The following is a 25,956-nucleotide window of genomic DNA, read 5'->3' as shown; positions in this document are numbered from 1 at the left end:
AAATAGTGCACTTAATGACCCCCCGTGAGGTGGTTGTGAAATGCAAACGGGACAGGGCAGAATAAAAACCACATTTTGGCACTGTGCAGTTGTGGATCCAAACAGTGCAAAATCGAATAGAAGATGTGATGGTGTGATGTGGTACCTTAAACATAACTCACGGACACAGAGGGGCAGCTCCACCGGGTCTGCTTTTGCTGTTAGGATATCAGAAAGCCGAATCCCTTCAGGGTGTTTGGCTTCAGCAGCCGATCACAGAACGAGCACTGGAGGGTGAGAAGGTGCAGCTGTTTCTCAGCGACGCTCTTTGCCATTTCAGGGCAAATCATTCAGAAAGATCAGGAAATCAAGGAGCTAAAACAGAAGATTGCCGAAGTGATGGCAGTCATGCCCAGCATAACGTACACCGCAGCCACCAGCACGCTGAGCCCCGTTTCCCCACATTACTCTTCCAAATTTGTGGAGACCAGCCCTTCCGGACTTGATCCCAATGCCTCTGTTTATCAGCCCATGAAGAAATGAATGCCAACTCTGGTTTTGCCCGGTGACGTCGCCGTGCCGAAGGCTTCACACAGGAGCGTCTCTTGCAGTCCAAGATGAAATTGTATTGTGTGAGACTGTTATTTGTTGTCATTAAAAACAGGAAAAAAAAAAAAAAAAAGAACATCTGGATCGACTAGAACTGCCCATCCGTTTTTCTTGTAAATTTTTAGAAGACCTCACAGAACTTTGCAATTTATTTTCCTTGGCCAATGCATTAAAAACAATTCTTGGTTTTCAAGTAGCCAATTTTGCCTTCTTATGTACTTGTGCATGGTTTCCTCTTGAAAATACAGGGCTTTGCTTGATTTTGAACCCTTTCTTCTCCCTGTTGTTTTTTTTTTTAACAATCGAGTTGAATTTGCCAATCAGATTCGTTGAGAAACAGTGAGGGAAAAACCTTTTGTTTTGACAGCGAAAGGGTTAAACAATCCGACAAAGCTGTGCTTGATAGATGTGTTCAATACAAACATATGGTTATCACGGATGATCATTTGAGTCCCCCCTCCAAGGACCAAACAAAGTCAGGGCGTTGCTTAAGGGAAAGGAGGAGGAAATGGGTGAGGATGCGACGGTGGTTGTTGTGTGAAATATTTATGCTCCCATTGGTGTCTCTGGTCATTGAGAACTGCCGACAGTCTTGTTCACAGTGCCTTGGGAAAAGACATTTCAAGAGGAAACTTGATAGTTTAAACTATTTTTCCCCCCTTCGCTGTCATCTAGCTTTATATCAAGCTCATTACAGAGTCTGCTGCAAATTGTACATGGTAATTTGGATGTTCATTATAAACCAAGTTTACATCTTCTGTTTATTTCGATATAAACTCAGCAGTGTTCTGTAACTTGCCTTGATGATACAGCATCACGGAAGGCACAATATTAACCCAGGAAGCGTTGTTGTGAAGGCGGAGCTGTGCAATGTACTGTATACAAGAGACTGTAAAGCTGGCTAATAAAAGCTGCGGTTCTGTTTTTTTTTATTATTATTATTATCCTTTTTTTTCCTGTCACCTCATATGTGAAAACTTAGAGGTTCAACTCTTTTATTTCTCCAGCCGTTGTGCCAAGGAGGTTTTTAAGGAGTTTTTTTTAATTGCACAAAGGTTTCAGTTAAAACGTGCAATGTAGGTTGGTAGGACAGACGTTTGCACTGCTGACTCCCAAAGGGCTGCAGGTTATTTTGGGGGTGGGGGTTGGAGGGATGGGAAACAAAACTGCGTTGGGATGAGCAGAATAAACCCAGCGCTGTGGTTTTGCAAACGTGCAGCGGACTCTGGAAAGACAAAGAGCTTCTGAAAGGGCTTCTGCTGAGGTTTCCTGCTAATTGGTGCCCCTCGTTAATAAATGCAAAAGGCAGAATGCAAAAGGCAGTCAAGTATTGAAGTTTCATCCTTTCCAGCACAGATAAATCCTTCTGGGCTGAGCTCGGAGCTTCAGCCACGTCTGTGCGTCGCTGGCAGTCGCATTTTTGGATCGTCCTTTGGAATCCTCGCCGTGGGAGCGTTACTCAGAACTGCCGGAGGTTTCCCACCGTCGTGCAGAACGTGGAATGGCATCGCTCATCGCTGTGCTGCTCCCCGTTTTGCTGCCTCCTTCGGCACCGTTCGCATTCAGCGTTTGGCTTTGGCCGCCTCCCTTCTCCTGTGGGGTCACAGCCGTTGGCAGATCCCGCGCAGAACCTTTTGCAGCCAACGTGTGTGGGAAGAAGCAGTACGGGCACAGTGAGACCTCCTCACCTCAGGGCCGGCGCCCGTCACCGTCGGAGCGCAGCCACGTATGCAGCCGTGGTTCAGTACTGAAAGAAAAGCTCCCGTCTGCAGCGGCTCTGTGGGAAGGGGGGGGAAAGGGCCGAGAATCCGCTCCCATAAATCCCAGCGGAAGAGGCTGAGCCGCCGATGAGCGCCGCGCCCGACGGAACGGCCCGGAGCCGCCTCCGCCTCCAACCGCCTCACGGCCGCGGGCGGCCACGTCCCGTTTGCGTCGTTACGTCGCGTTGCGTCACGTTACGTAACGCAACGTCACGCCGTCGCGCTGTGCTGTCCCTCTCCCTCAGGCCCCGCCCCCGGACGCGCGGAGCGGCGGCGGCGCGGCGAAGTTGCCGAAGTCCCGCGCGGGAATGGACGCGCTGCGCTCGGCGGGACGCGCTCTGCTGCGCAGCCCGAGCGTCACCAAACCGCCCTGGGCCGGCGGCCGCCACCAGAGTGAGAGCCGCCCCGCGCCCTCCCGCCGCCTCCCCCTCCCTCCCGCCTCCCCTTCCCCTCAGCTCCCGTCCCCCTCCCTCCCTTCCCCGCCCCGCTCTCCTCACCTTCGCTCCCGCACCGCAGCCCGCGGGGTTCGGGCCCGCTTCTGCTCCCGGTCCGGGGAGGGGCGGCCCGACGGGATCGGCGCTGGGGGTCCGAGGGCGCCGCGGGTTGGGTGGAACCGCCGCCCGGCTCGGGCTGTTGTGGGGGCTCTCAGCGCTGCCTTACGAGGCTGTGAGGAGCGCCTTATGGGAAGGCGCCTGGAAGGCTGGAGCGAACTTCCTGACCGTTCTCATCCCTGCCCGTGTGGGTTAAGGATTCGGGGCCGGCGGCTGCACGACGTGAGGCAGAAACCCCCCCCAGCCGGGCTGTGTGGCCGCCCTCGGGGTCGGGCTGCAGAGCACCTGAGCTGCGGGGGTTTGGCCTCTCACCGGGCCGCGCCTCGCAGGAGCGCTGCTGCCCGCCGGCCGTGCGGTGCTGCAGCGGAGTTCGTGGGTGCTTTGCTCGCGTGGAGCGGTGCGGAGCAGCACCTGGCTGTCACTGCGTGCTCCCTGCGTTGCAGCCTGTTCGTGTGCATCCTGCCTGGTGGCTCGTGGCTGCAGCCCTGTGGTTCCCGCACTGCTCTCCTTGGTTCCTCCCCAGTCTGAGTTAGCGCTCGCTGCAGGCAGTGCCAGGACAGGTCTGTGACACTCCAGCAGCACCTGGTGAAATCCATCATGGCAGGACGGACGAGCTGCAGCCGGCCAGCAAAATGCAGTGCCCCCCCAGCAAGCTTTTCTTGTGTGTTTGGGACTCTCAGGGCCTGTTTCTTGCCCCACTAGAGCTCCCGGAGAACTGGACCGATACCCGAGAGACGCTGCTGGAAGGGGTGCTCTTCAGCCTCAAGTACTTGGGCATGACGCTGGTGGAGCAGCCGAAGGGTGAGGAGCTCTCTGCAGCTGCTGTCAAAAGGATCGTTGCCACTGTGAGTACCCGCAGTTGCAGAACTTTGCAGAATAGGCCCACATCGCCTTCTGTCGCTGGGGATGGTTTTAAAAGCTGCAAATCTGGAGGCAAAGCGCTCTGTCTGCAGGCTTGGGAGCATCAGGGCTGTAAGTTCCACCTGTCTGGAGGTGAGCAGAGCCTCTCCGCAGCATCTGGCACTGCAAGTAGAAATGCAGGCTGGCACTGGGAAGCCTTTCCGGCCAGCCCTGGCCTGCAGGCGGTTGTGCTGCAGAAAGCTATTTGTGTGTCTGGGTTCTGGTGCTGCTTGATAAGCTTGGCTGACCCTGGATGTGGGAGAAAGCTGTGACCCAGGAACATCAGGCTCTCTTCATGGGAGACAGACAGTGTTCTGAGTGCTGCCAGCACGTGACCAAGCTCTGGGCCTGTGCCTGGTATGCATTTTTGAGTTTTCTTTCCCAGGATTTGGAGAACTAAGAGGGAGAAAAGAGCAGCATAGTTTGTTCCATAGAACCGTAGAATGGCCTGGGTTGAAAAGGACCGCAATGATCATCTGGTTTCAACCCCCCTGCTGTGTGCAGGGTCACCAACCACCAGCCCAGGCTGCCCAGAGCCACATCCAGCCTGGAATTTGCAGACAGTGCAGCCACCCATCCTGCTTTAATCTCTGGTGCAAGAGGGACTGGTTTTCAGCTGTCTGAGCCTCCCCAGTGCCCCTGCTCACTGGGCTGTCCGAGTAAAAATAATGCTTCTTTAAGCCATTAATGAGTCAGAGACCCAGTTGTGCTGCTAACTGCCATGAGACAATGGAGTGGTGAACTGTGTTGGGTAACGACGGATCCTTTCCTGACTGATGCTGAGCTGTAAGGGAGAGGAGTGCTCTCATGAAATGGGAGATGCTGGCAGAGCCCTTCATGTCTGCTGTGATAGAGTGAGAATGGAGCCTTTAAATAAATGCCCTGGGGCTGAGCCCACCCCCGGGGGGGCAGGACTCACCATCAGCTGATCTGGGCACAGCTCCGATGATTCTCCCATTGGTTCAGGTCTTCTGGCTGCAGTGAGTTGGATATTTTTTCGGAGAGAATCAGCAATAAGCTGTGTGTAGCCTAACTCCTGAAAGCAGAAGAGTAGTAAATAAAGGAAAGTGGCACTTGAGTCATTACTTTTTAAGCTAGCATCCTGTCCTTGGTACAGAGGATGCCTTGCTGCTTGAACAGGATGTGGTAGTGCATCTCAGAGCTGGGTGCACACGATCCCACATCCTGCAGGGCTGCCCTGCCATCAGCACAGCTCCCATCAGGGCTGGTACCCTCCTGACTCCCAGAGTTTGCACTGTTGCCCCCATGGCTCTGGAGCTGTCCCTGGAGGGAAAACTCCCTCAGGTTCCACAGAGCACTCACAGCTTTACGTAGCTTGGCCAGAGCAGCTGTGGTTTTGTGCTAATGATGTCCTTGTGGTGGAGGGGCTGGACTTGTTCCTCCCCACTGTGTAAACATTCTTGTCTCATTAAGCATAAATTGCTGCAGAAGGGAAGGAAACGTTTTAACGAGTGCCTTATCACACCTGGTAGTAAACCCAGGCTGTGGTACTAATGGCTGCTAGTAGTATCTCTCACCTATTTAGAGTGACTGATCTGTTGTGCTGGTATAGCTTTGGATATCTCTGCTTAAAGCCTGTAACTTTCCCCTCTTTTCCTTCCAAAGGCAAAAGCAAGTGGAAAGAAACTGCAGAAAGTTACGCTGAAAGTCTCGCCCAGAGGGATTGTGCTAAATGACAGTGGAACTAACGAGCTGATTGAGAACGTCTCCATATACAGGTGTGTTATGGGACACCCTGCCCTGAGCCCTCCTCTCTGCCCATGCCCGGAGTGAGGAGCCAGTCTGTGCTGGCATCTGAGCTCTGACCTTCACTCAGGCCTGAACTGACATCTCTCTGGCCATCACATCTTAAAGCAAAGCAACGTGGCTGCTAAATTTAAGAGAAATAATGTCTCCTGTGTTAAGTGTGTCCAGCAGCGGGGTAAGGAAAGATGTGATGATCCCGAATGTTTTGTGTGGGCACATTGCTGATCTGTAGCCAAGCACCCTATGGCCACGTGTGGCTTTGCTGAAGAAATGCTGAAGCAGGTAAGGGCAGGAGGTGGATATGAGGATGGTCAGAGCATTGCTGAACAGATGAGGATGGAAGCTCTGGGGCTGGCTGCTGCATGCCCTGCTTTTTGCCTCTAATGTGTTTATATCACTCTGACAAAGAGCAGGGCTTAGGCAGCTGCTGAGACCTAATGTGGGAGGGGAGGGTGAGACTGGATTATCCCATATTCAATCCTGGATTTTGTAAGTATATTTTCAAAGAGAACCCGGTTGGAGTTAGCTGCAGGCCTGGAGGAGCAGAGCTGAGTCCAGATCTGTCCCTTTCCATCACCTCTATCCATTTCTCTTTTCATTCTTCACACACTCCACTTTCTGTCCTTCACTCTTCACATGCTGTGCCACTTTGCTAAATGTGACATGGGGAGGCTGGGGCACTCTCTAGCAGGACTATTAACCTACTTGTTTACTAAGCATCAACTACAACCACCTCCCTTGGAGAGATGAAACTGCTGCTAAAGAGTGGAGCTGAGTGAAGCAGCCCTGAGCATGATCACACCAAGACCAGTATCGCTGCATGGTGTAAAACCTTATGTGAGCTGAGCTGTGGGCCTCAAATGTTCAGAAGCTGCCTTAAATTCTGCCCAGACACTTTCACAGCCAGCAATAAAGCTGGTCCTCCCCATGAGTGCTTGTAAACAAGCATCCCTTTGATTCAGTTGGCTGAAGTTGGTTCAGCTTGACCAGGCTGTTGATGTGGGGACTGATGCTGCTGGCAGGAAGGGGTGAAAGCTGGGATCTGTGTACATGGGGGTCATTCCCTCACTCTCCCCTAGTACCCTTTCCAGGGAGATCCTCTATACCTCCGCTGTCTTCTATATGGCAGTTTTACCTACCAGGGAGATGCTGGGCCTGAGCAACCCAGGTCGGGTGCTTGGGCAGGCAGCAGGACAGGGTGGTAGCAGCCAGAACTCAGCATCTATCTCTGGGTGTGCTGCTGCTGCAAGAGGCATCGTGGTTATAACTGGCCCACTCCAGAAGTGGGTGTGAGTTCTGTTTTCCCTGAAAATTCATGTCTGTCATATGGAGAGCTGAATGCTGGGGTTTGCAGGAAAACAGCCAACTGTCTGTGCAGGTGACCTTTCACAGCTTGTATCGTGGCTATTAAAAGAGTGGTGATGCTTCTTTGAGGACAAATGGGAGAAAGGAATAATCTTCCAAGTGCCTCTCTAATCCAGAGCACAGCTCAGCTCTATACGACACAACACAGGTTGTTGAGCAGAGGTGTCCTCACGTACAGTGAGAAACTAATGGAGTGTAAAGAAATATGGAACGTGTCTTTTTAAGTCTCAAAATCTGCTGGGAACTGGGATGTTCCAGTCTGCTCCCTGCAAAGTCTTTGGGGCAGCAAGAACATGAGCTGAAAAGGCAAGAGCAGGCAATAGGAGGCCTTTGGTGAAAGTGTTCTATGTATTTGTTGAGTTTTCTCTCTCCAGTATTACCTCTTAGATCTGCTGCATGCCCAGGGAAGAGGCTTTGCTTGCTGCTGGCACCTGCCTCCTTGCTCTAAATGTCCAGGGCTGCTCCAGCCAGTGCTTACTGCCTTCAGACAAAGTGCTTGGTCCCACAGCACCTGGTCCAGAAGGTCCCTGGGAGATGGCAGTGGCTGGTGACAAGGGGCATGCTGCCCTGCAGAAGGGAGCTGAGCTCTTGGTCACAACAAGATCTCCTTGAACTGCTCAGCCTGTTGCTCTTTCAGAGCCCTGCTGAGTGTTCTGGAGTAAGCCCTGCTGAGGGACTGAGAGGGATGCAGCTGTCCCAGGGGTGTTCCCACAAGGGATGCTGAGCCTCCTTTGGTCAGGGCTCATCTGCAGTCAGGGCTCTTGGAGCATCCCATGCATCTGTAGCTGTAGGTCTCAGAGCCTGAATTTCAGCCTTTCTGACAGCTCCTGCTTCAGTTTCCTCCCCTGATTCAAGAAAGCACGTGGGAACCTCAAGAACAAGTCCTTTTCTCTCTTTGTAAGCTTGTTCTCCAAGGAAAAAATTCTGAAGTCTCTGAAGGCAGAGCATTTGTTAGGGGCAGTCCCAGACTGCTACACCGCAGTCCTTACTTGCCTTCTTGATCCTGTCCTTTTCTGGCAAGGTGAAATGCTTTCTGTTCTCTGCTACCTCTGTGCGACATGCACAGTTCGTGCTGTGCTGTGGCTGGCTGCGGAGTGGCCAGCAGTTGCACTGAGCATCTCTTGCAGCTAAACCAGTGGCATTAACTCCTCTGTAGCCTCAAAGCTGGGTAATGCTCCCTGTGCTCCCTCTGCTTTCCCTGCTTGGCCGTGCTGCTCGAAGACCTGGTGCAGGAGCAGGTTTGTGGAGGGGTTGGTTGATCTGTGCGTGCAGTGCCCCAGACAAGACATTTCGTTCTGTCTTTCAGGATATCCTACTGCACGGCAGACAAGATCCACGATAAAGTGTTTGCCTACATTGCCCAGAACCAGCTCAATGAGAACCTGGAGTGCCATGCCTTCCTTTGTACCAAACGGAAAATGGTCAGTTCAGAGGAAGAAATGGGGATGTGGATTTAGGAGGAGGAAGCAGAGGGGCTGCATCAGTGCTGCGATAACAGCTTTGCACATAGCTGTAGTGAAGGAGGGATCTTTCCTCATCTGAGGACCGTGGCAGAGCGCCCACCCAGGTGCTGCTGTGCTCTGATGCAGTGCTACCACCTGTTTGCAGGCAGTTAATGGCTGCCCAGGGACAAGCAATTGGTCTCCAGAGGGACCCTGCACTGCCATGGGGCAGACGCAGGGAGGCAGAACTCAAGGCTGGATTCAGCTAGTCTCGCTCAGACAGGAAAAGCCTTTCTGCCCCCAGGATCTGGGGCTGGGGTGAGAGCAATTGGCCTGAAATCCTCCTGCCTTGCTGCAGTCCCAGGTTCTGGGATTCTTTTCCCTGTTCAGCAGCTACTTCCCAGAGCTGCTGGAGTCTGACTGTGCTGCTCTGGAGAGGCAGGTTGGGAGGTCTCTGAGGAGGCTGATAGCCTGCTGCCTGGGGGCTGCCTTGGTGATGGGAGGCATTTAGCCAATGGCACAAGGCTTACCATGCTATTTTCTTTGCTGTTTTTTTTTTTGCTTGTTTGTTTTCTTCACTGTTTATCAAAACTCCCCATCCGTTTCCTAGCGGCATCTTTGCAGACAGTTGTGTCCTCCCTGTAAGAATGCATTAGAATATGCAGTGCACTGCGTGCCAGGAGTCATAGAGTGGTTGGGTTGGAAGGGACCTCAAGGATCATCCAGTTCCTATCTCCCTGCTGTGGCAGGGTTGCCAACCATTAGATCATTTCAAGGACCCGATCAGGTTGCCCAGGAAATGAGGGTTTGAAGGAGATACCAGTCTCTGGTTCTTGCTTTGAACCTGCTTCTGGGATTTTTTTCCTGCTGATTCAGTGCATCTTGAGGAGGGAAAGCTCTCCGTTGGGCAGGGATCCAGCATTTTGCAAGCCAGCAGGGGAGAGAAGTGGGTCACTGGGCACTGTCTCCACATAGTGACAAGGGGAAAGCCCTCAAGGATTTCAAGTAGATCAAGATCTGGGTCTGGCAATAAACGGCAGAGGAGGGATAGGTCAGACCCTTCGGCCCCAGCAATCCTTCCTCTGGAGGGACCTGTTGGGCCTGAGCAAAGAGCCCAGATCTGCTTCCTTCCTAGCAGGGAAGCAACGTCCCGAGAGGCTGCAGGAGCTGTTCCTCTTGGTGCAACCCAGACTAGCAATCCCTGGGCATCTGTGAGCGTCTGTCTCTGGCAAGCCAGTAACACCACTCACGCCCAGTTCTTTGTTTCCTTCTCTAAGGAGACAATAATGGAAGCTATAAGCTGTGTCTCCCATCTGTGGCGTGTTCTTGTCCTTGCGTGGTGAAGATAAACCTTGCTCTGCAAATTGAACTCTCCAGTTGTAAAGGAGTTACCTTGGTGGTACATCAGCTCAGTACGTCTCCTTCCAAACCGAAGTTCTCCAAGACCTTTTCAGGCAAAAACTAGAAACACTTCTCCTCTTTGTCTATAAAGTGCATGTAGGTCATGCTGGTAAGGTGTTGTCCTGCTCCCAGACCAGGGACTGTCCCTTCCCCAGGGCATGGCTCCCGAACATATGCATTGCTAGCAGTCAACAGCGTATAATTAGTCTGTATTTTTAGTTCATGAGTAATTCTCAACAGTAGCTGGGTCTATTAAACTGGATTCAGATGTGACAGCTTAAATTGTAAACAGCTGTGAGGAGTTTCATACTTAATTACCATATTTACGTTTTTACCATAAAACATTTGCACTTTGATGAAAGATGTAAATAGCTCTGACATTCAAATGAGCTCTCCTGTCTTGCAAGGCTTAAGTGGCACAGATAGGTTTGCTGTGATTCCTCTCTCCCTGCCATGCTGGAGCACGTGGCTTTTGGGAGGAGTTTGTTCTTCAGTGCTCCCCCCAAACCACAGGGGGCTGTGGGTTACACTCCAGGATCTGGGTTTGTTTAGGTTGTAACTTCATAAACTTATGCCTCAAGGCTCATACAGCATTCCAGCCTTGCTGTGTTACTTGCTATCTCCTTGCACTTTAAGCTGCCAGTGAGATCTGCCTTCTCCTAATGAAACTGGCAATTATGTCACTATTTATATATCTCAAGCAACTTGGGTTATTTAAGGTATGCTTGGATGCTGTTTCTTTTTTTTTTCTTAATGCTATTCAAGTTCCCAGCTTGGGAGGAATGAAGGGACTGAAGGTGAAGGTATCCTGCTGCAGCCCTGGCTGTGCATGTGTCCAGCTCAAGGCTGTTCCAAAGCAAACCTGAACTATTGCTTTAAGTCTGTACAGCCCCAGCTTAGCTTGGGGGAAGGGGAAGACCTCATGGGTCTCCCACTTCCCAGATTGCCCCCTGTCCAGCAGCATTTTGCCTTTTGCCTGCTGCTCTCAGAGCATTCTCATGCATGTGGTCTTGCAGAGTGCTGAGGTGGGATGGGTGGACATCCTTCCCTGGCTCTGGCATGTCCTGCTGGCAGCAGTGTGGTCTGGGCTGTGTCCCTTGGCACTGTTGGTCATTCTGGTGGGTGATGGTCTGCAGTGGTGTTGCACAGCTTGGCCCCATAGCAGGGAGCCATGAGCACAAGCCTGCAGCCGTGCAGCAGTTGTATTTGTTAAGATTGTGTTTAGGTGTGGGATGCATGAAGAGCTGTGTGCCCTATGGTTGGGAGGGGCTCTTCTCTCCCTGCTTGTCAGCTCGATGCTTCTGACAGCCATCTCCCTGCCTCCTCCATCTTCCTGTCACAGCTAAAGACGTATCTACAATGGGCTCCATGTCCTACATAGAGCAAGTCGCTGTTTCCATCAATATTTTGTCACCTCTCCACAGCCAGGCAGTGGGAAAGTGCACGGAGCGGAGGACTGGTTGGATCCATGTTAATGTCAATCTGCAAAGCAGAACCCCATCTACTAACGTGCTGCTTAACCACTCTCATTTCAGGCCCAGGCAGTCACCCTCACTGTAGCTCAGGCATTCAAAATAGCATTTGAGTTTTGGCAAGCCTCCAAGGAAGGTGAGTTTTTTTTTTTTCCTTTTCTCACTCTTTCATGTGAATGAATGTTCAAGGAATGACTTTGGGTTTTTCCAGCTCCAAATTTCCAGGCTGCTGTTAAGGTTGGTCCAGTCTCTGGCATGATTTAAGGCATCATCCAGGTTTTTCTCGACAGCCTTCTAAATCAGGCTGAATTTTGGCTGTGCTCCTTTCTTGCAAGTGGGGTTTGGAGAGCTGAGTGCACCTCTGTGGTACCTCATAGCCCTACCACGGTCGATATTTTTGCTTTTACTTTCCAGCAGATTATAAAACACACTCAGACCTGGGCTGCTCTGGGCAGAGGAGACCTGGTGACCTGTCATAGCTCTCCTTGCAAAAGGCACGTGGAACAGCGCTCTGCAGGCAGTGATGAGGTTTCCTTCTTTTTGCAGAGAAGGAGAAACGGGAAAGGTCCATCTTGGAAGGAGAAGGGGTGAGCAGCCCAGACTCAGCTGCCCCTGCTTGCCCTGATGCACGTAAGTCACCAACAGCAAAGGTTTTCTTCAGCCTTGGGGATAGGAAGCAGCCTAATGTCTGTGGGGTTTTTCCCTGGATGGGCATTTTCCTAGGAGGGCTTTGATCAGTAAGAAGCAAACGCTTTGATTGTAGAAGAGATGTTGTCCTGGACTCAGTGTCTGCCTGCCAGATCTTTCTATCTTCCCTTTAAGTATCTCTCACATCCCTTTGTACACAGCTGCTATCACCCAAAATCTGTTTACTTCTGACTGAGGCAGATTGGCTGTAATGTCTTTACAAACTTTGCGTGGATCCTCACATCCTAGGTTTAATTTGGGGTTTGTGTTGGGCCTGAAGGACTTGCTGTTCTGTTGGCTGCGTGAAAATAAAATAAATGGTAAAAGCTCTCATAGTTCAGTGTCTGGCCATGGGTCCTCTGAAATGCTAGATGCATAGCCAGGGAGAAATGGGACAAAAGGCTAATCTCCCTTCTGCGCTGGCCATGGAGATAAGAGGATTTGACACAGAGGAAAATAGCATTAAACTGGGCTTAATCCCAGACTGGCGCATCTCATTCTTTCATATGAAGGCCCAGGACTGGAGGAATCTGTCACAAATGGTGGCAGATCAGAACAAATGAGGTCCAAGGCTGCAAGTGGTATAGAAATGGGCTCTCTTGTCTGCCTGGCCACATGCTGATGCTTTGCAGCTGGGGCATTTCTGCATCTGCCCATATCACCAGGTTATGGGGAATGTTTGGAGGCTTCCCTGAAAGAACATAGACCTATGGTGTACCAGCAACCATCAGGCTATGAACTGCTCTTCACCCACTGCAGGATTTCCCTTTCGTCCTATGGAACAAAGATGCCTCTTTGCAGGATGCTAAATTGATGCCGTGGGCTGAGCTGAGGATGTTGCCCAAGTTCCCACCCTGTGGTTGCTGTTCCCAGACCAGCCCTGGGCTATGAAGTTTTGGGGTGGGATGTCTCAGCTTTGCCAGAATCTGATCCTTACCCATTTTGAATGTAAGCGCATACCCAGGAGCCTTCCCTGATGGCTGATGGAGGGACAAGCTGGCTGACTCCCCTGCACCCCTACTCAGGGGTCTTGGGTACCTGATAGGAGCATCTCGAATTATGTGGGTGGAAACCACAGGCTTAACTAGTATGAATGCAGCTCCTCCGTGCTAAAATTCAGGGTTGTGCTGAAAGGAATTCACTGCTTCCCCCTGACTTCTCCCCTCAAGGGAAAGCAATTGCTGCAAAAAGGGCTTGGTTTTGTGTTACTTTTTTTCCTCCCCTACCTCATTCCCTCTCTTCTCTGTTCACAGCCGCAGCCACAGGGAACCTGCTGGATTTAGAAGATCCTGCCAAATTGCTCCTTACCAGCAGCGAAAACCCCACACATTTAGATAACAGCATGTTTGGGCCCAGCTCCTCTGTAAATAACAACGTGGTGTGGGTAAGTTTGCCCAGGGCACCACAGAATCTTCTGAGCTGGCAGGGAGTGATGCTACCTCAATCCTTGTGTGCTCCGGGTCCTGTTTTGGTGCTCTTTCTTGGACAAGACCCTCTGAGAGCCCTCGGGCAGCTGAGCTGCTCATTAAGGATTTCAGACTTGCCCAAGCGAGCTGGGTTTTGGTGTCCTACTAGAAATGGTTGCTTGCTGTGTGAGTACTTACAGCCCTTTCCAGGATCGGTAAATAAATTAAAGCAATTGCAAGCCACTGTGAGAAAATGCTACTGTCAGATAATTGAATATTACTTACTCTTGCATAGTGCTTCTCAATGGTTTGTCACTTAAATGAGAGACTGCCTAACTATCCTATCCGGGGAAAAAACCACTGTGGTGATGGCTTTTGTTTACTGTTCGCTAAAGCCAGGTCGTGTTAATGTTTGTTATTACTCTTAGTTTTCCCTTGTTCTTGTTTGTAACTCTGTCTTGCTTGTGTGAATGTGGATGGCTTCTCTAAAATGTCCAGAGCCATCTGGCTCAGCTGTTTCATGGACCAGTAATAGAAAAGTAACAATCTAGGTGATGTATCTGTCTGTGCATCCATGGGAGAGTTTCTTGCACACCCAAATGCTACATCACCAACAGGGCAGGGGCTGATCTTGGAACCCCCACCATCCCCAGCCTGTGACCTGGGCCCTGCCGTGTTTTCTCTCTGGAAACACACTGTTAAAATTTGGGAGAGTTGAATGATAAAGGCCTTTGCATGGCGCCTCCTTCTTGAGTCTGCCAGGTCTGAGCCTGAGGCTTTTCAGGTTAAACCTGAAGATCAGTTCCAAAGCCTGCAGGCTTATCAGCAGTCTCTGATCCTCCCTTCTTGCAGAGTTCTCATATTTTACGTATTGCATCATCTGCCAATGCATCATACAATTTTGGGCATAGTCAAGTCTGTCCGTAGCAAAGCCCTCTCAAAGGGCTATCTTCCTGCACAGGAAACCTTTCTCCCCTGATCAATTCAAATGCTTTCCCTGGGAACCCTTCAAAGAGCAGATCAGAGAAAAAAGGATCACAAGAGTTGCTTTCAAACAACACGGGTCCAGCCCTTTTGCTGGTACACTGTTGCTTTCCAAGTTCTTGATCCAGAAAAGCCCTGGGGAGTGCCCATCTTGCTGAGCTTTGTCCAGGTTCATCCTCCTGGCAAAAACCTACAGCGTGTGCCAGTTGCATGGCAGGAGCTGAGGGCCATGGCTCCCTTTGCTCAGTGCTAGGTTGCTGCCTATCAGCTCTGCCCAAAATGTTTTTCTGCGTAAAGAGCAGACAGATGCTTTCAGTCAAAACAATATCTTCTGCTTTGCATTGAAAGCAGAGCAGGCTGGGGTTGGTGGAGGGCTCAACGTGCAGATGCTTTGGAACCAGCTCTCAACTTGGAGCATGGTGGCAATTTTCAAGCAAGGAGCTGGGGGGCATTGGCTTCTTTAGAGGGGTCTGGCTGACCCAGATTGGAATCTGTTTCATCTTACGGGTCAGATTCAGCGTGTACAGGCAGCAAGGTAGAATTAGTTTGGTCTGGAAACAGTGGGAAAGGGCCAATCCCCTCCTCTATCCCAGAGCTGCAAGGGGAGTGCAGCATCCCCAACCTAAGTCCTGAGACCTGCTCTGAGCAAGCCTGGGCTGCCCAGAATTACATCTCTTATGCCATGGTTTGTGTGGAGGGTGAGATAAAGCCTGTTTAAAGAGGCAGATTGCTGATAGGAGTATTGCTTTGGGTGCTCAGAGGTCCATATATACATTTTTGTCTGCTGTGCTGAAGTGTGGAGCCAGATCTCTAAATACACTTTTGTGCATTCCCTTAGCAACTACTTCTCTCTCTTTTTATCTCTTTGAAAAAGGAAATGGATGATGATCTCGACGAGGCATTTTCAAGGTAATTCTAATAACACTCTTTACAAGTTCACACCACTGGGGACTAGCCCAGGGGGGCCTGTGTATTTTAATAATGCTTCTAATCTAATCAGCTGTCATGATCTGACCTAGGCAGCAGCCCCATCAGTACCTCAACTCTTAATTGAAAGATAGGCTTTGCGGCTGGCTGATAAGCCATATATTTTTGACAACCTTTTAAGGATGGAGAGAGGCTGTGTGTTATAGGAAATCTAATTCCCTGAGCAGCCAGCGTGTCCACCCTTGCTTTTCAGGGATATTTGAAGCAGCTTGTTTCAAGCCTCTGTGATAGGTGTGGCAGTGCTGGTCCCAACTTCTGGTACGGGGCTCGTTACTCTCCTCCCTCTGTGAGGTTTGGCCAAATCCTGGTACCTTGGTCTTATCTTTCCCCAAACCAACAGCAAAATGCTGTAGGCAGCATGCTCCCTCCCTGACAAGTCCTGTTGCACTGGGTGCCTATTGCAGCTTGGTCACATCGAGGCAACTCTAATGCACCAGTTTTGGACTGATGTACCTGTGCACATTCAGAGTTTATGGCTATAAGGCCATGTGGTTTAATTCACTTTCTAGTCCAAATTAAGACCTGCCCTTGAGGTGCACACCAAGCGATCCAGCAATGTTAAACAAATCTGTTTTCCTTCAGGTGAGTTATCCTGCCTGCCCTCACACAAGCAGAGTTGTAGAGGGTGACAGGCACATGGCCAAGCGAAAAAAGTATGTGCTTAGCCCTAAGGAAATGGAGCTCTCTGTCGTGTTCAGGTTTTGGGAATGATTTACAACTTCCATTTCCATGGCAACCCCATCCCAAGACCTGTTCTGTAAAGGGACTGCTTGATGTTGACGTAATGTCATCAGTTTTTCTCAGCTCTGTTCCTTGCTCTGCTTAACTAAAGTGTTGGTTGCAGTCTTTTGTTTTGCACTGCTGGACGTGGAGCTGTCACATTACCCTTGGCCTTTGGGTAAGGCAGTATTTGGACTGAGTCACTGCAGTGAGGCTGCTCCTTTGGTCAAGGGAGCCTTTATGCTGAGATAAGATCCCATTTAGTGATTCAGCCTCCAGGAAGAGCTCAGATGAGGAAAAAGGCACTGTTGTGTCACACTGTGAATGTATGGGATGTCCAGACTGCAAATTCCCTGGATTTGGGGTGATGTTAGGATAAACAAGCACAAAAGCTGCAACAAACCTGAGAGAGCTGCAGATGTTAAGTGTCATCTCTCCCCTTGTTGAATTACTTCTTTCAGATGGAGGACTTTGAAGTTTGGCTTTGGCATTACAGTTGCATCGAGCATCCGAGCTATGAACTGCATGCATTTGTGTTCTTACTTTTTGTTTTTCTCCCCTCTTAGACTCGCTCAGTCGAGAACAAACCCTTACGTTCTCGACACAGGACTGACGGCTCAAGACATCCAGAGCGCAGAAATGCTCTCATCTGTAGATTGGAATAAAATAGATTCAAATACAGGCGAGAAGGATGATCTGTTCATGTTTTGAAGTCAAATTCATCTAACAGCTGACAAGAGAATAACCACTAAGAGTCTGTGGACTAAATCGTGCTCTTCCAGGTGCTGTATACAAGGGATTCTTCTGAGGGGTCTTCACCAAGTCAGATGAAGTTACAGCACAGCTTAGACCAAAGTTTTAGGAATCTAACGTGGATTGTTGTTTTTTTTTTTTTTTTACCTTGCTTTTATCTAAACCATGAGATGCTCCTGAAGATATTTATTCATAGCTGTTACAGTTTACATATATTACTGAAAGGTGTGTAGAGCATCTACAGTATCAGGTGGCAATATGCCGTCAGTAGTGCCTGTTCCTCCCTGACAAATACTATGCAACACCAAAGTTCTTGTGTATACACATTTCTAGACAAAGGTCTGCAGATGGAAATGCAGTTGAAAGCACAACTGTTACTAAACCACTGATTCTTGAACAACACGACACCTGCCTATGCTGAGGGGAGGAGAGTTGCAGCAGCTGCTATCAGTGCTGAAAGAGGTAGCAGAGATCTTGCTTTTGTTGTGAATGTGATACTCTCAGTTGTCAATCACCCATACATGTTCTGGCTTTTTCTTTGCCAGCTTCTTAAGTGAATTGACACTTCTTATCCAAAGACTGTATAAGTTTTGCACTTTAAAGCTTGAGCTGAAAGTAATGGTCCAAAATGGCAAAGCAAGCAGTGCCTGTAACTTCTCTTCAGAAGCTCTTTACCTCCCCATCCCCCCAAAAGAAACCAACAGTGCTGCAGCTGTTTCAAAACTGACTGCTCGCACTCATTGTTTCTGTTATGACTTGAAATACCAAGGCTCAGTTGCATGGTTGGCTTAAAAGCAAAAAAACAGCAGGCAGTAATAATCCGTTCTTCTAAAGTGCGTTGGAAGTTGCAGGTTGTGTAGCACAATAGATTTGTGTTCTTAGCTCTGCTAAGTGGATTTGGCTGTGCATGCCTTTTTACAGTTTCAGAAACATTTGGTAGTTGCCTGCTCAATAGACTCGAAGGGAATTGGATTAGGCAAGACTAATACCTGTATGATTAATGAGCAGAAGGTGCCCCTGTCAGTGGTGCTGCAGTCCTCTTCCCCCGACAGCTGCATCTCCCGTGAGGCTTGGGAAGCTGTCTTCATCTGCTCCTGGGATTCAAACAAAGTAATGGAGGTATAAAGCTTATGCCAATTAAAAGGTTAAGTTTAATGATCCTAAATAGTCGCACTGACAGTTTGCAGTGTTTGTGGCCTTCTGTGAAGTGTACTAAGCTGTTTATAGATTTGTAACTCGGAACTTTGTTTTGAAACACTAATTCATTCCCCACACAGCTCTTTATAACTCCTAAGGCTGCTTGCAAACAAACAGACAAAAATCTTGGTCAGCTATAAGAATCTTTTAGGAAACAGCTAAGTGACACTAAGTTAGATTTGATTTTTTGCCAGTTACCGTGGTAAGGTATTGATGACTTGCGAGGCCAACTCATCACGTCCCTTAATCATTCTGCAGGATAAACAGGGAACACATCCTGTGTTCAGAGCAGCCCTCAAACTACTGTGCCCGTGACTTGATGTCATGTGGAGCATCAGTCTGTGACTGAAGGAGTTGCTCAGAGTTTGCCCGTTCTGCAGAGGTAGGGACGTGGGCCCATTGCAGAAGCAGTGCTAAAGGAACAGAAGTGGTGGTAGCAAACGCCTTTGTGCTGAGCTCTGGGACTGCTCATCTCTCTAAGAAAGAAACTGTATTGCAGGCATGGACTGCGAGGCTTTCTCTGTACAATGATATTTCTTCTTTTCTAGAGATACGAGGAGCATATGCTGATACACACAATGCTATATATGTATGTAGATATTTTTTAAGGAAAAGAAAGAATGTATGGAGAAAAATAAAAGTTCTACCTTTTTTTTTCTTTTTGGAGTGTTTGTGCTGGTTTGACTTTACTTCTTACCACGGCATCTTCAATGCATAGAAAACTTTGTATTTCTACCTGGTCGGGTTTTCTTTCTCCCTTGGTGCATAGCAGTAAGCAACTGGAAACAACTGGAGAAGAGGAGGTTGTTTGCAGGGCCATCCATGCAGAAAAACGTGTCGGTGGTTACACATCAAATAGCGTACTTTGCTGCTGGATGTGGCTGTTTGTTCCTTTGAAATGAGCTCTGGCTGATGCTGTCCCCTTGGGGCTCTCAGCCACTCTGCAAACTGAAATGCAGATCTCCCACTCTGCTTCTGAGGGTCGTTTCTCTTTCCAGCCATTGCTATCAGCAGTTTCATCCCCAACAAAAACTCCAGTCTCAAGCAGTGTGAAAGGATGATCCTGGGATGAAGTTTTGTCACTGCCTGCAATCAGCAGAGAAATGCCCTCTCCCTGCAAATCACAGGGGCAGTTGCTGGCGTGGCTGCTAATAATCCTATTTCTGTTCATGCCACTCCAAGCCCTTTTCTTTGCAGGGATACTTTGCAGGAGCTATTTGACTCATACTATTGTGTTTTCGTATTCCTAACAGCCTCACCAGCCCCCAAACTTGCTTCTTCTCGGGTCTTGCCTCAAACAAAACCCTCCTCCTGTTGAGCAGTGTGAATTCTAATGTGACATTGCAGCAGCAGGCCTGTCACTCGGCTATTGCCTGCATTGCACGCTCATAGTGTGAGCCCCAGTCGGAGCAACGCACAAAAAGAAGTGTAAAAGCATTAAACCTCAGCTGTGGCAAATGTATCACTTCTGTGTGCTGTCACAGCACGAGCATAAAACTTGACAGTAAAAAATAAAACAATTTTGTCACTGGGTTTTTATTACTTTCAGTAAGCTGCTTTTTTTTGTTGTTGTTAGTGGAAATTTCAATTATAATGGTATGCTTCACTTAAAAATATATATATAAAAAGTATCCATAGCAACAGGAACATCTAAATTATTGCAGGCTGATCACTTCTCTACTTGAGTCACATCACATCACATGCCTTTCAAAGACAGTCCCAGAGGTGCAGGGTTTTAATAGATTTTTTTTTTGTGGATTAGTTTTTCAAATAAACAACTGTATACACAGCACTTTCTCCATCAATATTCCCCTTACAGAAAGATCTAAATCTAATAATTGCCAGCATGCTTCATTACACAAAGAGCTGGGAATTCAGCCTTGCTCTCACCATCCTCACTTCACGTGAGTTTTTCTCAGCTGCGTTGGAGCCTTCTGGTTAAATCATGTAAAACTAGAGAATTTCCATCAAGTTCAGCTGATGTTCATTCTGCCTGAAAGTGAGCAGGGAAAGTACATGGGGAGGGGAAGGATTGCTCAGCTGGCTCTGTTGGGAACCTGCCTGCTAGATTGCAACCAGAGTCGATCCTGTGTGTTCTCTTCTTGCAGAATTCTTATTGCTATCCCCGGAAAGCAACTCCAACAGAGCTGATGTTTAAAAGCCCGTCAGTGTGAAACTGTGCCCAGTCATTTTTTGGATGCTGTCTCTACATCTGAGTCCCCTGGATGACTGCTGACCCGAAGCAGTTCTAGCTTTCTGCTCCTCAAAGATCCCTACATCTTATTTGGGAGAAAAGGCCCACCAATAGCACTGATGGCCTTCCTCTAAGCTCACGTGTTGTTATAATTGAAACTGTGGTAGTAAACTGTGTTTACATGCTTAGAAATCTCAGGCAAAGAATCAAGACTTAATAAGTGTTCGCGTGCATAACAACAAGACCTTAAACCAAAGCTCTGTCTGTGTGTGACACTTCTCGTGTTCGGCAATTTGCTTTTTATGTCTCATTTCCCAGTGGTGTGCAGCACATTCCTGGGTCATAATTTCCTGCATTTTTCCCCAGAGGAGGCTGCAATTCAAGGATGATATATTTGCAGAGCAGAACATGCAAATTACCATTGAATTAGGCAATCTTTCGGCACACAGAATGTTACTTATCACGTAACCTCTGCAGAAGAACAGCTGATGTGCCAACGAGTGGTCGTGGATCACCAAGAGAAACCAGAGAATGTGTTGGGGTTCTTTTCCTGTTTTGATTTACCTGTAAGGAAGTGTCATGTAAGCAGGAAAAGGAGCAGGCTCAGACGAGACAGCTTTCAGGTTTTGAAGATGGTTATCATCGAGGTGATGTCGAGCGAATGCTGTTACAGGAACTTGGTGTAGCGTCTGTCAGGGACTTCCACATCAAATTGGTTTGGTATGCATGTTTAAAACACAAAACAAAAAGGCAAGGTGGGTGGTTAAAGAAGGCAGAACGATGCAGAAAATATGACAGACCTGCAGATCTGGCTCATGTTTTAAAATCACGCTCTTTCCTTTATGTCTGCTATGGAATCACGGGACTCTTAAATGGCCTTAAACAGAAACCTGTAATTTTGTGATTGATGCGTGAGCCAGAAGATAACCCGGTCCACTCTCACATAGATTTATTAAGGCCCTGGGTCCAGCAGGAGTCAGAACTATTCATTTCATGTTGAGCATACAGGGGCATACCGAAATTCTGAGCCCTGACCTCTGCTACCAGACAGCAACTTACAGCCATCAGTTCTCCAGCTCGCCTCCCAGCTGTGCAGCATTAGGCATAGGATCCAGCAGGAGGTTCTCCCTAATCTGTAGGTGGAGCTTATTGACTCAGAGTTTCTCTGAGCTCATATTCTCATTGCTCAGAGTAATTAAATGAAGCCCAAAGGCTGTGTCCTCAGGTACCTGGGAGTGCCTCTGCTGGGTGCCTGGGCAGCAGGTGGGGGTTAACCAGCAAGATGTGACTGTCCCTGGCCACAAACAGCACTGAGAGGGCCAAACCTCTCCTTTTGAGGGTGATATTGCAGGTGGGCCTTGCTTTTTTTTCATGTTGGTTGTAACACTGTGATCCAACTGACAGCTGGCATTGTATAAATTGAGACTGAGTTATGGGGGGATTGGCAGAATTGAGTTGCTTGCTCTGCTGTGGCCTCGCGTTTATGTATTGTGCTGACCTGATGCCTATGGGATGTGATGGGAGAATGGGAAGAGATTCTATAACAGCTATTGAAGGACTTCAAATAGGTCCGAAATAGGGTAAGCACACAAGTTGCTTTACAACTATGATGGGAGAATCTTAGCTAGTGCAGCTCATTGTATTTCACGGTTGTTTCCCTCTGCCCTTGATGCTGTGTGCCTTTCCAGTTCTGCTTTTTATGCTCTGAAAACGAGGGCACGGTCTGTTGGGACCAGGGCTAATGAAGAGGCAGCAGAGGCTGGAGCAGAACTCTTCAGTTACAGGCGTTCTCGTGTCTCATTACCCAGATTGCATAAGGAGGTGCATTCCTGCTGAGCTCTGAATTGCATCTTTTTACTTCCTACCTGACATAGCAGTTACAGAGATAGCTGCAAACAAGTTTAAAAATATAGCATCCTCAGAGCAAAGCTCAGGACACAGAACATCAGGCTACCCCAAAACCCATGAGAGCTCTGGATGCTTCTGCCCAACATCTGTAATGTGTGACAGTGACTCTGAGCAGGTCCTGCTGTGAAATAATGAATTTCCTTCCTTACTTTCAGCCTGCCAGCCTGCTCCTTGGCAGCACAAGACGATCAACAGATGTCAACAGGGTCATTTGGAGGGGGAGGTGGAGGAAGGCAGCTGCAAAGCACCGTGCATTTAAAGTATCTTACTCCATCTTTATCAGCTACTTTATGCATTGGTTTTCTTGTACCATGCGTAGGCTGGTACTCCATGCCTCATTGGAGGGAACTCGTGCTGTTGGCTGAACGCATCTGGGTGTGTATCTGTACTGCTGTGGTGGCATTGCTGTGGTCATGTTATTATTACAACGTAGCCCTTCTGGTGTCTTTTAGAATAGCTCCTACCAACCCAACCCCAGCAATGCATCATTACATGGTCTAACCTAACAACAGTGCTGTTGTGCTTTGCGCCTTCAGGTAACAGCAGGCTCCACTAGCACTCTACTACATACATTGTGCATCTGCAATTCCCATTCACAGAGCAGGTAACGAAGTTTCTAATTATCTAGGCTTCTCAGGAGCCTTGTGTCCTCACTGCTTGCCTTTTAAAACCTTGGAATAATCAATACCAGATGGATTTCTTCTCTTCTGAGTCATTAGAGGCCTTCAGGGATTGCTGTGCTTATTTTCACCACGTGCAGATGAGCCCCACTTCAGGGAAGTTTGGGGCTATTGTGTGCATAACACATCTGCCAGTTTGACTGTACAGATTCTCCCTTTCCTGATCACAACTAGACAAAGCGATGAGAACTGCTGCAGGCCTGGCAGCCTACATGGCTAAGTGTTTAAATAGACGCCAGCCCTCGCTGTATGCAGGTGAGGTTTGAGGTTAGGAGGTGGTGGTGGTGTTTTTGTTTGTTTCCCTCTGTTTTTTTGCAAAACTATCCATGTTAGCTCAAACTATCCACTGGCAATACAGAGCCTCTCTTCCATCTGCCTGTTCTAACCTGTCATTGATCTGATACCTAAAAAAACACAGTTTAGTAGCTCTTCGGAGTTGAAGAAGGCTTTCTGGCTATGGACGAGTGCTGTTCCAGCCTAAGAGAGGTGTCCCAACCCCTCCTGTAGCCAGAGAGGGGCCATTTCCTACAGTAAGAAGAGGGAGAGAAACCAAGCCTACTTTAAAAGACAGGCAGGAGGCTCAAGCAGAATCACTTTGCCAAACTTTTGCCTTCAGTGTCACCTATCGCTTTGTGCAGCAGTAGATATTATATTCTCTGTTTTCTTATGGCCATAAAGAGCGATTTTTCTCAAAATTATTTCTTCTAGCCCTGCTAAAATCCAGAACCAAACCGCACCAGGACCTCTATCTCTCCTGTAATTACACTGTACTCCCCTAGCTCCTCCAGCACCAAGCCCTATGACTGTTTTGCTGATGTCTGGAACTGTTCTTGTACACACAGACTGAGCTTTTTTGCCTTATTACCATTTTTTTAAAAGTAATTAAACATTTACCTTGAAGACAATGCTTTGTCTTCGTTAAGAAGAACAATGATATTATAATTTAACCTCATTCAGAAAACCTTTCATGTCTAAGCATTTACCTTCCAGACCACATCATGCTAAACACAAAGAAAAAAAAAACTAGCATAATCATAATAACCTTTAACTTTTCTGTTACTGCTGTCTAAAAAGAGGAGCTCAGCACACCCCCTTGGTTTGTTCAGAACTGTTTTATTATCCCTTTGATTTGTTCTCAGCTGTGTATTTTCTTATCCTCCCTGATGCTGCCAGATCCTCTTAGCAAGCAGTGCTATCTGACCTTTACAGTCCTGGGGCCATCACTAAGAAGATCAAGGGACCACCACGATAGTGGGAATGTTGTTGTTGTTCTGTTTGTTTGTTTTGATAAGGCTGAGGCAAAATGCAGTCTACTGCTTGTGGACTCCCCAGGGAAGAGATCTGGAGGTGAATGCTTCCTTTTTCTTTTCAGTGTGAGGCTGAAGCTGGGTGTTAAGAGATCAGAGGAGGAATGGTGGAAGCTCATGAAGCAATGGTCCCTAGAGGAGTACTGATAAATGGGTCCCTGATAAAGGCTGGAGGCTATAAAAAGCCTTCCCAACTGAACCAGTGCTGAAAATAACAGAGCTGGCAGGTGGCTTTCAGGTTTCCTCCCATCTTCTGAACTGCATTATGAAGGTGTACAATGAAGCAAAACAGAAATATCCTTTGCAAAGAGCTCCCCTGGTCTCCAAGGAGCCTTTGGAGTGTCTGCTGCCCTCAGCACAGCTCCCGTGCAACCTGTCCAACAGAGCAGCCACATGGGCCCTTCTCCCCCCAGTACAGCTATGGGGCAGGGAAGCAGGAGAAGTGCACTCAGCACTCCTCAAGCAGCTGCTCCAGACAAAACAGCATGCAGAGAAAGTAGCCTGTATATGCTCCTTGCTCAGGCTGAGCTGGTCCTGCTTGTAAACCACAGGAGATGGCACAAATTCAAAAGCAAATCATCAAGGTGCAGCTTTGCCTCTGAGGGAATACGAGTCCAAGGTTCACGGGGCAGCCACCAGAGAGAGATCTAAAAGCACGAGAGCTACTTATTATTTTTATTTTGACCAGATGAAGGCCTGCGGCAGTCGCGTGGGTGTGAGGAGGTTGGTAGAGCAGTATGGTTGCAGGCCTTGGGTCAGCAGCCTCCCCACATTCCTGCTCCTAGAGCTGCTCTGCCTGCCTGCTTCACAGCACCGTCAGCACTTCGAATAAGAAATGTCAGCAGAACCAATTATTGGTTGAACAGTTTAAAATGTGGGCCCCTGCTAGACCCAGAAATCAAAGCACTTCTTTTTCTCCTGTGGTTTTAGTTATTCATGAAAAAGGAACGTGCTCCCGTTTCCCTGAATGCAGGAAGATGCAAACAGCAGATGATTTCTTTCCTCACGGCTCCTCTGCAGCCTACAAAATGTTCTCTTTTAGCTTTTCTAAGTTTAGTCGCATCAATACTTCCGTGGCTGTGGTTTACCCTTTCCTGGGAGCCGCCCTCCTGCTGCTGCTCTTACGGTCATAGCACAGAATGGTTGGGCTGGAGGGGACCTGAGACTCATCCAACCTGACCTTGAGCGCCTCCGGGGGTGGGACACCCACGTTTCTCTGGGTAGCAAAGAAGAATAGTGAAGAGTTTCCTCCCAACATCCAGTCTAAGCTTTCCCTCTTAGTTTAAAACCGTTCCCCTTCGTCTATCGCTCTTCCCCCTCACCCTCACAGCCCCTCTACCCCCAGCACTGCTCCTCAGAGGACTTTGGGTTTGGGTGGGGCCTTTTTTCACTCTCACTGCTCATCCTGTGACAGATGTGTACTTTTTGTAAGCATTTATGAGCAGAAACACTTCAGCCCGCTGCCTTCACCTTGGGTACAGCGATAGCCCACCAGGTGACCATCAGACTGAGTTTGTGCACACTGTTTGTGCAGTGTGCTGACAGTGAGCATAGTGCACAGTGAGGATTTAAGGATTTGGGACCCAGGTGTGTTTCACGGTAGGAGTTGATTTGGGGTTTATGGAAACAAGAAAAGGTATTCCTGTCTATAGAAAGGGAGGAGTGGCTGTCAGCCCGCGGGGACGAGGCTCCTTCAAGGAGTGCCTCAACCTGGACAGGCTGTAAGGGTCGTGCAGCCCCTCAGGCATCGAGCCCGCTTCCCCGCACGTCTTCCCTCAGCCTAAGGTATCTCAGAGCCCGCCGCCACCCGCAGCCAACACGCGGCCAGCAAAAGGCTCAAAGGAACAACCGCACAACCACCGCCTGCTCGAGCCCAGCAACTGTGGT

At 48.8% G+C, this 25,956-nt stretch overlaps 2 protein-coding genes and 3 long non-coding RNA genes across 9 annotated transcripts in view; 2 read left to right on the top strand and 3 right to left on the bottom strand.

Annotated features, from left to right (window-relative positions):
- Positions 1-320, bottom strand: part of LOC121107505 — a 1,236-nt gene extending 916 nt beyond the window's left edge. Inside the window, exon 1 of one of the 2 annotated variants that reach the window (XR_005841706.1) lies at positions 146-320. This is a non-coding gene — a long non-coding RNA (uncharacterized LOC121107505). The remainder of the gene's footprint in view (positions 1-145) is intronic. The other variant, XR_006932071.1, reaches the window with a different exon arrangement.
- TMEM57 (transmembrane protein 57) overlaps positions 1-1,520 on the top strand; it is a 15,692-nt gene extending 14,172 nt beyond the window's left edge. For all 4 annotated transcript variants that reach the window (NM_001030895.3, XM_040651707.2, XM_046903554.1 and 1 more), the window contains one exon: positions 320-1,520. In NM_001030895.3, coding sequence (NP_001026066.3) covers positions 320-522 — 203 coding nt within the window. In that variant the 3' untranslated portion in view covers positions 523-1,520. The remainder of the gene's footprint in view (positions 1-319) is intronic.
- Positions 633-4,576, bottom strand: LOC112530198. The gene is made up of 2 exons (XR_003071667.3): positions 2,846-4,576; positions 633-2,335 (listed from the first exon to the last, which is right to left on the bottom strand). It is a non-coding gene; the product is annotated as an uncharacterized LOC112530198 (long non-coding RNA).
- On the top strand, positions 2,592-18,638 carry LDLRAP1 (low density lipoprotein receptor adaptor protein 1). Its single transcript, XM_015297732.4, has 9 exons — positions 2,592-2,741; positions 3,602-3,744; positions 5,426-5,538; positions 8,238-8,352; positions 11,310-11,382; positions 11,793-11,876; positions 13,187-13,317; positions 15,198-15,232; positions 16,597-18,638. The coding sequence occupies exons 1-9, from the start codon at positions 2,657-2,659 to the stop codon at positions 16,739-16,741; spliced, it is 924 nt and encodes a 307-aa protein (XP_015153218.2). The 5' UTR covers positions 2,592-2,656; the 3' UTR covers positions 16,742-18,638.
- LOC121107506 lies at positions 18,323-25,956 on the bottom strand. The gene is made up of 2 exons (XR_005841707.2): positions 25,919-25,956; positions 18,323-25,285 (listed from the first exon to the last, which is right to left on the bottom strand). It is a non-coding gene; the product is annotated as an uncharacterized LOC121107506 (long non-coding RNA).

The sequence above is a fragment of the Gallus gallus genome, chromosome 23 (genome assembly GCF_016699485.2).
Source record: "Gallus gallus isolate bGalGal1 chromosome 23, bGalGal1.mat.broiler.GRCg7b, whole genome shotgun sequence".
NCBI lineage: Eukaryota > Metazoa > Chordata > Aves > Galliformes > Phasianidae > Gallus > Gallus gallus.
This window is presented reverse-complemented; position numbering and strand designations above follow the sequence as displayed.

Bases quoted from the DNA above. Each gene is read 5' to 3' on its own strand.
- LDLRAP1 (XM_015297732.4), top strand. From the start codon at position 2,657: ATGGACGCGCTGCGCTCGGCGGGACGCGCTCTGCTGCGCAGCCCGAGC. The intron at 3,745-5,425 runs GTGAGTACCCGC...TTCCTTCCAAAG, and splicing joins TCAAAAGGATCGTTGCCACT to GCAAAAGCAAGTGGAAAGAA. The intron at 13,318-15,197 runs GTAAGTTTGCCC...TCTTTGAAAAAG, and splicing joins TAAATAACAACGTGGTGTGG to GAAATGGATGATGATCTCGA.